Source organism: Electrona antarctica, assembly GCF_951216825.1.
Source record: "Electrona antarctica genome assembly, chromosome: 1".
In the NCBI taxonomy this organism is placed as follows: Eukaryota; Metazoa; Chordata; class Actinopteri; order Myctophiformes; family Myctophidae; genus Electrona; species Electrona antarctica.
In genome coordinates this window covers 3,669,642-3,683,420 of record NC_136806.1, presented here as the reverse complement: position 1 = coordinate 3,683,420, position 13,779 = coordinate 3,669,642, and the positions used below count along the sequence as shown (strand labels likewise).

At 42.6% G+C, this 13,779-nt stretch overlaps 2 protein-coding genes across 2 annotated transcripts in view; both read left to right on the top strand.

Moving 5' to 3' along the window:
- The window catches only part of astn1 (astrotactin 1), a gene marked incomplete at its 3' end in the record, with an annotated part of 1,033,675 nt that overhangs the window by 765,903 nt on the left and 253,993 nt on the right, over nucleotides 1-13,779 (top strand). The window lies entirely within an intron of this gene.
- The window catches only part of pappa2 (pappalysin 2), a gene marked incomplete at both ends in the record, with an annotated part of 278,401 nt that overhangs the window by 145,533 nt on the left and 119,089 nt on the right, over nucleotides 1-13,779 (top strand). The window contains 3 exons of the mRNA XM_079505807.1: nucleotides 932-1,042; nucleotides 4,489-4,624; nucleotides 13,667-13,695. Of these exons, the coding sequence (XP_079361933.1) occupies nucleotides 932-1,042; nucleotides 4,489-4,624; nucleotides 13,667-13,695 (276 nt within the window). The remainder of the gene's footprint in view (nucleotides 1-931; nucleotides 1,043-4,488; nucleotides 4,625-13,666; nucleotides 13,696-13,779) is intronic.

The window sequence follows — 13,779 nt, the reverse complement described above, 5'->3', positions numbered from 1 at the left end:
CTCCAGAGGGCCACTATAGTTCCACACTCACTCCAGAGGGCCACTATAGTTCCACACTCACTCCAGAGGGCCACTATAGTTCCACACTCACTCCAGAGGGCCACTATATTTCCACACTCACTCCAGAGGGCCACTATAGTTCCACACTCACTCCAGAGGGCCACTATAGTTCCACACTCACTCCAGAGGACCATTATAGTTCCACACTCACTCCAGAGGGCCACTATAGTTCCACACTCACTCCAGAGGGCCACTATAGTTCCACACTCACTCCAGAGGGCCACTATAGTTCCACACTCACTCCAGAGGGCCACTATAGTTCCACACTCACTCCAGAAGGCCACTATAGTTCCACACTCACTCCAGAGGGCCACTATAGTTCCACACTCACTCCAGAGGGCCACTATAGCCATTATAGTTCCACACTCACTCCAGAGGGCCACTATAGTTCCACACTCACTCCAGATGGCCACTATAGTTCCACACTCACTCCAGAGGGCCACTATAGTTACACACTCACGCCAGAGGGCCACTATAGTTCCACACTCACTCCAGAGGGCCACTATAGTTCCACACTCACTCCAGAGGGCCACTATAGCCATTATAGTTCCACACTCACTCCAGAGGGCCACTATAGTTCCACACTCACTCCAGATGGCCACTATAGTTCCACACTCACTCCAGAGGGCCACTATAGTTCCACACTCACGCCAGAGGGCCACTATAGTTCCACACTCACTCCAGAGGGCCACTATAGTTCCACACTCACTCCAGAGGGCCACTATAGTTCCACACTCACTCCAGAGGGCCACTATAGTTCCGGCTCGCTGGAACCGGGTAACACCGGTAACACCATGGTAACACATGGAACCAAATGGTAACTATTTGGTAAATATATGGTAACTATAATTATGTTTTTTCTGTGCTCAAGTCCTGCAGATCTCATTATCTGGAGCTGAATGAGAAGTCCACTGACGCTTGGTTCCCGTGTACTGCCCAGTCCATCTCACACAATGAACTGGACCATCCGGTCTGGCTTAAGGTACCTCACCTAAAAATACACGAATAGACAAAAGTGCAGCAATTTGACAAAAAAAAGAAAATCACCTAGTAGAGATTGCACACACAGGTACTGTAGAATGGCAGCATTATGTTGGGGTCGAGGGCTGAAAGGTTTGCGAAGCCATGGTAGAGATTAGCAGTGGTAGAAGCCATGGTATAGATTAGCAGGGGTAGAAGCCATGGTAGAGATTAGCAGGGGTAGAAGCCATGGTAGAGATTAGCAGTGGTAGAAGCCATGGTAGAGATTAGCAGGGGTAGAAGCCATGGTAGAGATTAGCAGGGGTAGAAGCCATGGTAGAGATTAGCAGTGGTAGAAGCCATGGTAGAGATTAGCAGGGGTAGAAGCCATGGTAGAGATTAGCAGTGGTAGAAGCCATGGTAGAGATTAGCAGTGGTAGAAGCCATGGTAGAGATTAGCAGTGGTAGAAGCCATGGTAGAGATTAGCAGGGGTAGAAGCCATGGTAGAGATTAGCAGTGGTAGAAGCCATGGTAGAGATTAGCAGGGGTAGAAGCCATGGTAGAGATTAGCAGTGGTAGAAGCCATGGTAGAGATTAGCAGGGGTAGAAGCCATGGTAGAGATTAGCAGGGGTAGAAGCCATGGTAGAGATTAGCAGTGGTAGAAGCCATGGTAGAGATTAGCAGTGGTAGAAGCCATGGTAGAGATTAGCAGTGGTAGAAGCCATGGTAGAGATTAGCAGTGGTAGAAGCCATGGTAGAGATTAGCAGGGGTAAAAGCCATGGTAGAGATTAGCAGTAGTAGAAGCCATGGTAGAGATTAGCAGGGGTAGAAGCCATGGTAGAGATTAGCAGTGGTAGAAGCCATGGTAGAGATTAGCAGGGGTAGAAGCCATGGTAGAGATTAGCAGTGGTAGAAGCCATGGTAGAGATTAGCAGTGGTAGAAGCCATGGTAGAGATTAGCAGTGGTAGAAGCCATGGTAGAGATTAGCAGGGGTAGAAGCCATGGTAGAGATTAGCAGTGGTAGAAGCCATGGTAGAGATTAGCAGTGGTAGAAGCCATGGTAGAGATTAGCAGTGGTAGAAGCCATGGTAGTGATTAGCAGGGGTAGAAGCCATGGTAGAGATTAGCAGTGGTAGAAGCCATGGTAGAGATTAGCAGGGGTAGAAGCCATGGTAGAGATTAGCAGTGGTAGAAGCCATGGTAGAGATTAGCAGTGCCGAATCAACCCCTCCGAGGGCCCTGGCCTGCGCGTAACCATCAAGAACGATATTTGTTGTGTTCGCGCGCCCAGTGAATGAACGTGCGTGCGTTCAGAGCACCGCCAGCACTATCACCGCTGCTCCCATAGAGTTATAAGGCTGCTCCCCATAGAGTTATAAGGCTGCTCCCATAGAGTTATAAGGCTGCTCCCCATAGAGTTATAAGGCTGCTCCCATAGAGTTATAAGGCTGCTCCCCATAGAGTTATAAGGTTGCTTCCATAGAGTTATAAGGCTGCTCCCATAGAGTTATAAGACTGCTCCCATAGAGTTATAAGGCTGCTTCCATAGAGTTATAAGGCTGCTCCCCATAGATTTATAAGGCTGCTCCCCATAGAGTTATAAGGCTGCTCCCATAGAGTTATAAGGCTGCTCCCCATAGAGTTATAAGGCTGCTCCCATAGAGTTATAAGGCTGCTCAACATAGAGTTATAAGGCTGCTCCCATAGAGTTATAAGGCTGCTCCCCATAGAGTTATAAGGCTGCTCCCATAGAGTTATAAGGCTGCTCCCATAGAGTTATAAGGCTGCTCCCATGGAGTTATAAGGCTGCTCCCCATAGAGTTATAAGGCTGCTCCCATAGAGTTATAAGGCTGCTTCCATAGAGTTATAAGGCTGCTCCCATAGAGTTATAAGGCTGCTTCCATAGAGTTATAAGGCTGCTCCCCATAGATTTATAAGGCTGCTCCCCATAGAGTTATAAGGCTGCTCCCATAGAGTTATAAGGCTGCTCCCCATAGAGTTATAAGGCTGCTCCCATAGAGTTATAAGGCTGCTCCCCATAGAGTTATAAGGCTGCTCCCATAGAGTTATAAGGCTGCTCCCCATAGAGTTATAAGGCTGCTCCCATAGAGTTATAAGGCTGCTCCCATAGAGTTATAAGGCTGCTCCCATAGAGTTATAAGGCTGCTTCCATAGAGTTACAAGGCTGCTCCCATAGAGTTATAAGGCTGCTCCCCATAGAGTTATAAGGCTGCTCCCATAGAGTTATAAGGCTGCTCCCCATAGAGTTATAAGGCTGCTCCCATAGAGTTATAAGGCTGCTCCCCATAGAGTTATAAGGCTGCTCCCATAGAGTTATAAGGCTGCTCCCCATAGAGTTATAAGGCTGCTCCCATAGAGTTATAAGGCTGCTCCCATAGAGTTATAAGGCTGCTCCCATAGAGTTATAAGGCTGCTTCCATAGAGTTACAAGGCTGCTCCCATAGAGTTATAAGGCTGCTCCCCATAGAGTTATAAGGCTGCTCCCATAGAGTTATAAGGCTGCTCCCCATAGAGTTATAAGGCTGCTCCCATAGAGTTATAAGGCTGCTTCCATAGAGTTATAAGGCTGCTTCCATAGAGTTATAAGGCTGCTCCCCATAGAGTTATAAGGCTGCTCCCATAGAGTTATAAGGCTGCTCCCATAGAGTTATAAGGCTGCTTCCATAGAGTTATAAGGCTGCTCCCCATAGAGTTATAAGGCTGCTCCCATATAGTTATAAGGCTGCTTCCATAGAGTTATAAGGCTGCTCCCATAGAGTTATAAGGCTGCTCCCCATAGAGTTATAAGGCTGCTCCCATAGAGTTATAAGGCTGCTCCCCATAGAGTTATAAGGCTGCTCCCATAGAGTTATAAGGCTGCTCCCATAGAGTTATAAGGCTGCTCCCATATAGTTATAAGGCTGCTCCCATAGAGTTATAAGGCTGCTCCCATAGAGTTATAAGGCTGCTCCCATAGAGTTATAAGGCTGCTCCCCATAGAGTTATAAGGCTGCTCCCATAGAGTTATAAGGCTGCTCCCATAGAGTTATAAGGCTGCTCCCCATAGAGTTATAAGGCTGCTCCCATAGAGTTATAAGGCTGCTCCCATAGAGTTATAAGGCTGCTCCCATAGAGTTATAGCGAGGGTCGGCCCTTAAATCATCATCATTACATTTTCAGTCTTGAGATTGTATATTCTGCTTTCGTTCCATGAGTGTAGTTGCGAAGACGTTCTGAGTGTGGTTTGTCTGGTTTCCAGGTGACGTTCTGAGTGTGGTTTGTCTGGTTTCCAGGTGACGTTCTGAGTGTGGTTTGTCTGGTTTCCAGGTGGCGTTCTGAGTGTGGTTTGTCTGGTTTCCAGGTGGCGTTCTGAGTGTGGTTTGTCTGGTTTCCAGGTGGCGTTCTGAGTGTGGTTTGTCTGGTTTCCAGGTGGCGTTCTGAGTGTGGTTTGTCTGGTTTCCAGGTGGCGTTCGCCCGGCCGGGCGTGGCCGCGTCCGTGATGGTGTACCTGGTGTCGGACGGGGTGTGGCCCGGCGAGGAGTGCCGACGAACCGTCACCATCGTTCTGTCTGACACCAACGGGAAGAACCACTCACTGGGTGAGAACACAGAACAAACAATAATAATACAAGAACCACTCACTGGGTGAGACCACAGAACAATAATAATACAAGAACCACTCGCTGGGTGAGAACACAGAACAATAATAATACAAGAACCACTCACTGGGTGAGAACACAGAACAATAATAATACAAGAACCACTCACTGGGTGAGAACACAGAACAATAATAATACAAGAACCACTCACTGGGTGAGAGCACAGAACAATAATAATACAAGAACCACTCACTGGGTGAGAGCACAGAACAATAATAATACAAGAACCACTCACTGGGTGAGAACACAGAACAATAATAATACAAGAACCACTCACTGGGTGAGAACACAGAACAATACTAATACAAGAACCACTCACTGGGTGAGAACACAGAACAATAATAATACAAGAACCACTCACTGGGTGAGAACACAGAACACACAATAATAATACAAGAACCACTCACTGGGTGAGAACACAGAACAAACAATAATAATACAAGAACCACTCACTGGGTGAGAACACAGAACAAACAATAATAATACAAGAACCACTCACTGGGTGAGACCACAGAACAATAATAATAATACAAGAACCACTCACTGGGTGAGAACACAGAACACACAATAATAATACAAGAACCACTCACTGGGTGAGAACACAGAACAAACAATAACAATACAAGAACCACTCACTGGGTGAGAGCACAGAACAAACAATAATAATACAAGAACCACTCACTGGGTGAGACCACAGAACAATAATAATAATACAAGAACCACTCACTGGGTGAGACCACAGAACAATAATAATAATACAAGAACCACTCACTGGGTGAGAGCACAGAACAATAATAATAATACAAGAACCACTCACTGGGTGAGAACACAGAACAATAATAATACAAGAACCACTCACTGGGTGAGACCACAGAACAATAATAATACAAGAACCACTCACTGGGTGAGAGCACAGAACAAACAATAATAATACAAGAACCACTCACTGGGTGAGAGCACAGAACAAACAATAATAATACAAGAACCACTCACTGGGTGAGAGCACAGAACAAACAATAATAATACAAGAACCACTCACTGGGTGAGACCACAGAACACACAATAATAATACAAGAACCACTCGCTGGGTGAGACCACAGAACAATAATAATACAAGAACCACTCACTGGGTGAGAACACAGAACAAACAATAATAATACAAGAACCACTCACTGGGTGAGACCACAGAACAATAATAATAATACAAGAACCACTCACTGGGTGAGACCACAGAACAATAATAATAATACAAGAACCACTCACTGGGTGAGAACACAGAACAATAATAATACAAGAACCACTCACTGGGTGAGACCACAGAACAATAATAATACAAGAACCACTCACTGGGTGAGAGCACAGAACAAACAATAATAATACAAGAACCACTCACTGGGTGAGAGCACAGAACAAACAATAATAATACAAGAACCACTCACTGGGTGAGAGCACAGAACAAACAATAATAATACAAGAACCACTCACTGGGTGAGACCACAGAACACACAATAATAATACAAGAACCACTCGCTGGGTGAGACCACAGAACAATAATAATACAAGAACCACTCACTGGGTGAGAACACAGAACAAACAATAATAATACAAGAACCACTCACTGGGTGAGAACACAGAACACACAATAATAATACAAGAACCACTCACTGGGTGAGAACACAGAACAAACAATAATAATACAAGAACCACACACTGGGTGAGACCACAGAACAAACAATAATAATACAAGAACCACTCACTGGGTGAGACCACAGAACAAAACAATAAAAATTAACCCTGAGTTTAGGATAAATGGTGCATTTATATAGCGCCTTTATCCAAGGCGCTTTACATAGATTGTGCATTACATTCACCCATTCACACACACATTCACACACCGAAGGCAGCGGAAACCATGCAAGGCACCAACCAGCACATCAGGAGCAATTTGGGGTTCAGAGTCTTGCTCAAGGACACTTCGACACTAACTCTGGGGGAGCCCACAGGGTTCGAACTGGCAACCTTGCGGTTACCATCCAGGCACTCTACCCCCTGAGCCACCGCCGCCTAGGATGACCAGATGTCTCCCTTTGTGTAGGACGGTCCCTCATTTCCAAAGGCCTAGGATGACCAGATGTCTCCCTTTGTGTAGGACGGTCCCTCATTTCCAAAGGCCTAGGATGACCAGATGTCTCCCTTTGTGTAGGACGGTCCCTCATTTCCCTAGGATGACCAGAAGTCTCCCTTTGTGTAGGACGGTCCCTCATTTCCTAGGATGACCAGATGTCTCCCTTTGTGTAGGACGGTCCCTCATTTCCAAAGGCCTAGGATGACCAGATGTCTCCCTTTGTGTAGGACGGTCCCTCATTTCCTAGGATGACCAGATGTCTCCCTTTGTGTAGGACGGTCCCTCATTCACTAGGATGACCAGATGTCTCCCTTTGTGTAGGACGGTCCCTCATTCACTAGGATGACCAGATGTCTCCCTTTGTGTAGGACGGTCCCTCATTCACTAGGATGACCAGATGTCTCCCTTTGTGTAGGACGGTCCCTCATTTCCCTAGGATGACCAGATGTCTCCCTTTGTGTAGGACGGTCCCTCATTCACTAGGATGACCAGATGTCTCCCTTTGTGTAGGACGGTCCCTCATTCACTAGGATGACCAGATGTCTCCCTTTGTGTAGGACGGTCCCTCATTCACTAGGATGACCAGATGTCTCCCTTTGTGTAGGACGGTCCCTCATTCACTAGGATGACCAGATGTCTCCCTTTGTGTAGGACGGTCCCTCATTCACTAGGATGACCAGATGTCTCCCTTTGTGTAGGACGGTCCCTCATTCACTAGGATGACCAGATGTCTCCCTTTGTGTAGGACGGTCCCTCATTTCCCTAGGATGATCAGATGTCTCCCTTTGTGTAGGACGGTCCCTCATTCACTAGGATGACCAGATGTCTCCCTTTGTGTAGGACGGTCCCTCATTTCCCTAGGATGATCAGATGTCTCCCTTTGTGTAGGACGGTCCCTCATTCACTAGGATGACCAGATGTCTCCCTTTGTGTAGGACGGTCCCTCATTCACTAGGATGACCAGATGTCTCCCTTTGTGTAGGACGGTCCCTCATTTCCAAAGGCCTACTGAATGGCTAAAACACTATTTTCTGGCCTTGACAGCCCATACATCCAAACAGAAAATTGCATTGCATTAAACAATGTTAAACTCACTTTGCCTATTATATTGCTTTGCCACTAGGATTTGCCACTCGATGTGCCATTCACTTTAAGCATGCGCATACCCTCTATAGCAGGGGTTCGTGTCAAGGACCCCCAAATCAACATTTATTAGGCCACGGAAACTAAACGAAAACATAATGCCAGTGACCCCGATAAGGGAACTATTTTACGGCTCTAGCAGTGATTCCGAAACATCAATTTCAAGGACCCCCCAGTTTCACACGCATTATGCCACAGATCCCCGATTGAACGGCATTTTTATCTCTGGTACCCCAATTTATGTTGTAAAACCGCTGTTAATTTATATTTTATATATTAATAAATATTACAAAGAAGCAGTCTATAGAGGGTCTGAGTCTTATCATTCCATACACAAACTCAATGTGCAAACCATATATGACCACTTCTTGATTCTCCACCTAGTGGTGGAGCTAGTGTGGTGTGGTTTGGTGCAGCTAGATGGCAATACTTCAATATAGTCACGCTGCAACGGACCATATTGACAACTAATTAATGTATGTGGTTTGAGTTTTCTGTTACTGTTACTAATTATTATTATTATTATTACTATTATTATGTTATTTTCTTAGTTTACTGTCTGACAGTTTTGTCAGCTTTATTATCATTATTATTATTATTTCTTTTTTATTTGGTTCTGTAAACCAATAAGGTAGGCAATTATAAGCTTTTAGCTTCAGCCTACACCTTTTCGGGCCACTCAAGTGTATAATGTATTATGTATTGTTATACATGTGAAAGGTTCGAAATAAACTAAACAAAAAAAGAACCAAACGGACCCGTTAGGGTCCATTTGGTTCCATTTGTACACTCTCTGAGTTACAGACCCATAAGGGTCCATTTGGTTACAAATAATAATTTAGCTGGGTCCCCCCTGGAACTCCCTCAAGTACCCCTGGGGGTCCCCGGACCCCACTTTGGGAACCACTGCTCTATAATTGGACTCCTAATGTGAAATAGTGTCATATAGTCACTATGAGACTATGATGTACTAGTGTCATATAGTCACTATGAGACTATGATGTAATAGTGTCATATAGTCACTATGAGACTATGATGTAATAGTGTCATATAGTTACTATGAGACTATGATGTAATAGTGTCATATAGTCACTATGAGACTATGATGTAATAGTGTCATATAGTCACTATGAGACTATGATGTAATAGTGTCATATAGTCACTATGAGACTATGATGTAATAGTGTCATATAGTTACTATGAGACTATGATGTAATAGTGTCATATAGTCACTATGAGACTATGATGTAATAGTGTCATATAGTCACTATGAGACTATGATGTAATAGTGTCATATAGTTACTATGAGACTATGATGTAATAGTGTCATATAGTTACTATGAGACTATGATGTAATAGTGTCATATAGTCACTATGAGACTATGATGTAATAGTGTCATATAGTTACTATGAGACTATGATGTAATAGTGTCATATAGTCACTATGAGACTATGATGTAATAGTGTCATATAGTCACTATGAGACTATGATGTAATAGTGTCATATAGTCACTATGAGACTATGATGTAATAGTGTCATATAGTCACTATGAGACTATGATGTAATAGTGTCATATAGTCACTATGAGACTATGATGTAATAGTGTCATATAGTTACTATGAGACTATGATGTAATAGTGTCATATAGTTACTATGAGACTATGATGTAATAGTGTCATATAGTCACTATGAGACTATGATGTAATAGTGTCATATAGTCACTATGAGACTATGATGTAATAGTGTCATATAGTCACTATGAGACTATGATGTAATAGTGTCATATAGTCACTATGAGACTATGATGTAATAGTGTCATATAGTTACTATGAGACTATGATGTAATAGTGTCATATAGTTACTATGAGACTATGATGTAATAGTGTCATATAGTTACTATGAGACTATGATGTAATAGTGTCATATAGTCACTATGAGACTATGATGTAATAGTGTCATATAGTTACTATGAGACTATGATGTAATAGTGTCATATAGTCACTATGAGACTATGATGTAATAGTGTCAGTTACTATGAGACTATGATGTAATAGTGTCATATAGTCACTATGAGACTATGATGTAATAGTGTCATATAGTTACTATGAGACTATGATGTAATAGTGTCATATAGTCACTATGAGACTATGATGTAATAGTGTCATATAGTTACTATGAGACTATGATGTAATAGTGTCATATAGTTACTATGAGACTATGATGTAATAGTGTCATATAGTTACTATGAGACTATGATGTAATAGTGTCATATAGTCACTATGAGACTATGATGTAATAGTGTCATATAGTCACTATGAGACTATGATGTAATAGTGTCATAAAGTCACTATGAGACTATGATGTAATAGTGTCATATAGTCACTATGAGACTATGATGTAATAGTGTCATATAGTCACTATGAGACTATGATGTAATAGTGTCATATAGTTACTATGAGACTATGATGTAATAGTGTCATATAGTTACTATGAGACTATGATGTAATAGTGTCATATAGTCACTATGAGACTATGATGTAATAGTGTCATATAGTCACTATGAGACTATGATGTAATAGTGTCATATAGTTACTATGAGACTATGATGTAATAGTGTCATATAGTCACTATGAGACTATGATGTAATAGTGTCATATAGTTACTATGAGACTATGATGTAATAGTGTCATATAGTTACTATGAGACTATGATGTAATAGTGTCATATAGTTACTATGAGACTATGATGTAATAGTGTCATATAGTCACTATGAGACTATGATGTAATAGTGTCATATAGTCACTATGAGACTATGATGTAATAGTGTCATATAGTTACTATGAGACTATGATGTAATAGTGTCATATAGTTACTATGAGACTATGATGTAATAGTGTCATATAGTCACTATGAGACTATGATGTAATAGTGTCAGTTACTATGAGACTATGATGTAATAGTGTCATATAGTCACTATGAGACTATGATGTAATAGTGTCATATAGTTACTATGAGACTATGATGTAATAGTGTCAGTTACTATGAGACTATGATGTAATAGTGTCATATAGTCACTATGAGACTATGATGTAATAGTGTCATATAGTTACTATGAGACTATGATGTAATAGTGTCATATAGTCACTATGAGACTATGATGTAATAGTGTCATATAGTTACTATGAGACTATGATGTAATAGTGTCATATAGTTACTATGAGACTATGATGTAATAGTGTCATATAGTTACTATGAGACTATGATGTACTAGTGTCATATAGTCACTATGAGACTATGATGTAATAGTGTCATATAGTTACTATGAGACTATGATGTAATAGTGTCATATAGTTACTATGAGACTATGATGTAATAGTGTCATATAGTCACTATGAGACTATGATGTAATAGTGTCATATAGTTACTATGAGACTATGATGTAATAGTGTCATATAGTTACTATGAGACTATGATGTAATAGTGTCATATAGTTACTATGAGACTATGATGTAATAGTGTCATATAGTTACTATGAGACTATGATGTAATAGTGTCATATAGTCACTATGAGACTATGATGTAATAGTGTCAGTTACTATGAGACTATGATGTAATAGTGTCATATAGTCACTATGAGACTATGATGTACTATGACATTATTAGTACATCATTGTCATACCTTTTCTGCAGAGAACCTGGAGACTTGGCATTCATTCAGTAAGGTGGTGTTATGATCACAATAAGAACATTATAATGGTGTGTAAAGCAGAAAATCAAAACAATGTGCCACGGACAAGACCGAGTCCATTTGTCCGTGTAGGGACATGTTGCTGACCCCTGTCGAAGAGGAGTCAAGAGTAGGGATGGAGCTCGAAACCTGAGCCCATTACAAACTAGATAACACATTTATTGAGACCCCCGCGGGCGGTATCAATAAGCTTTGGAGGTTCATGGGGGTACGAGTAGAATAACAGTCAGGTCGGTGGTAACTACGGTAGTCCTGCCAACCAACACACAGGGATTAGCCCATGTAGACCTCAAGCCCATTCTAAAAACAAAAAAGAGAGGCTTCTAAATCCACAGTTTTCTGAAAAACCTATGTTTCTATGTCAGTGGTTCTCAAACTATTTCATGCCAAGGAGCCCGGAAATTATTTGTAATTAGCCGCCGACCACCATCTGAAAATATGTTGTTCCAGGGACCCCCGCCCCCGCCCCCCACCAGAAGCAAAGATTTGAGTGAAAAACATTCGCTCTGAAAGATTATACAGTATATTCAAAGATTTGCGCCACATTTTCACGATTTCTCAAACAAAAAATATAGCAGCTCTACAAGCTCGTAGTGCGGCACTCGGTGCCGCGCTACGAGCTTGTAGATCTGCTATTTTTTAGCTAAAGTATAACATAATGCTTAAAAATACACCAAAAGGGGTTCCCGTCCTGAATGGATTATCCCATTTTGGGCGGGAACCCCTTTTGGTGTTAGCATTATGTTATGCTTTAGCTATTGAAAAATAGCAGATCTACAAGCTCATAGCGCGCCACCAAGTGGCGCGCTACGAGCTTGTAGGTCTGCTATTTTTGAAAAATCGAAGAACGACTGACATAGAAACATAGCTTTTACAGAAAACTGTCAGGATATAGAAGACATTTTTAGAATCTGAGGTCAAAATGGATTAAAGACCACGGTTCCACTGTAGCTGCTGCTAAAGGACAAACTCAACCATAACAGGACAGACTGAACCAAAACAATATGGCTATCAAGGCCTAGCAGGACATCCTGGCTCTCACACGCTGCAAAACACTGGATTATGTTCTCTCCAGAGTTTCGTCGACAAAAAACATACAGTAGGGACAGACGGACGGACGGACGGACAGAGCTGCACCTTGGAGTGGCCACCCTATGGTTGCACCACTCAAAAACGATGCCGAAAAATATACGTCAACTACCGTTTTTTCAACCACTCCCTTACGGAGCTATGTGTGTGTGTGGGTGGGTGGCTGGCTGGCTGGCTGGCTGGCTGGGTAGGTATGAGCACGAAAACAGCATGGTTGTTTTTCACCACCTGTGCGCAACCTAACACACACAAACACACATGCATTAACTGTATATATGATGATTTTGGGTGTGCCAGTACAGTACAGTGACAGTACAGTACAGTACAGTACAGTAGAGGGTACAGTAGAGGGACCGCCACACGGTAACTCTGTCATTTCTCAACCGTTTCGGACGCGGGGCGGCACGCCGGAACCGGCCCGGTCTCCTGGGCGCGTTCCTGGGGGTCTGGAACTCTCCCCCTTGGGAACCCCCACACGGAGTTGCACCACTCACTTCACACGGGTGTGATTTATTTCTTCCACTGACGAAAAACGAAACACAAACTATTATGCATGATGACTAAAACTAAGACTAAATTATGTTGACAATTTTGCCAACGAAATAAAACTAGACTAAAATGTACTAGTGGAGAAGAGATCCAGTAGAACTGAAAGTCAAGTAATTCATGTCTGGCTGTTGCACTCTGAAAATAGCAGATCTACAAGCTCACAACGTGTCGCAGCAAGGCTATTTTTAGCATGCGCAACCGAGTGTAAAATCTGTAATTACGACGCCATCAAGGCCTGCCAAAATATTTTTGTCGACAAAATCGACTGTACATTTAAGGCCTATTCGTATTCACAGTCCAGTTTTTGGTCACGTTCTTACTAACCAGGTGGTGACCTCTTCACCGAGAACTGGACGGTAACTAGGCGTTTAGTCCAGGGGTTCTCAACCCGTGGGTCGCGACCCCTCTGGGGGTCGCCAAATTATTTTGGGGGGTCCCCA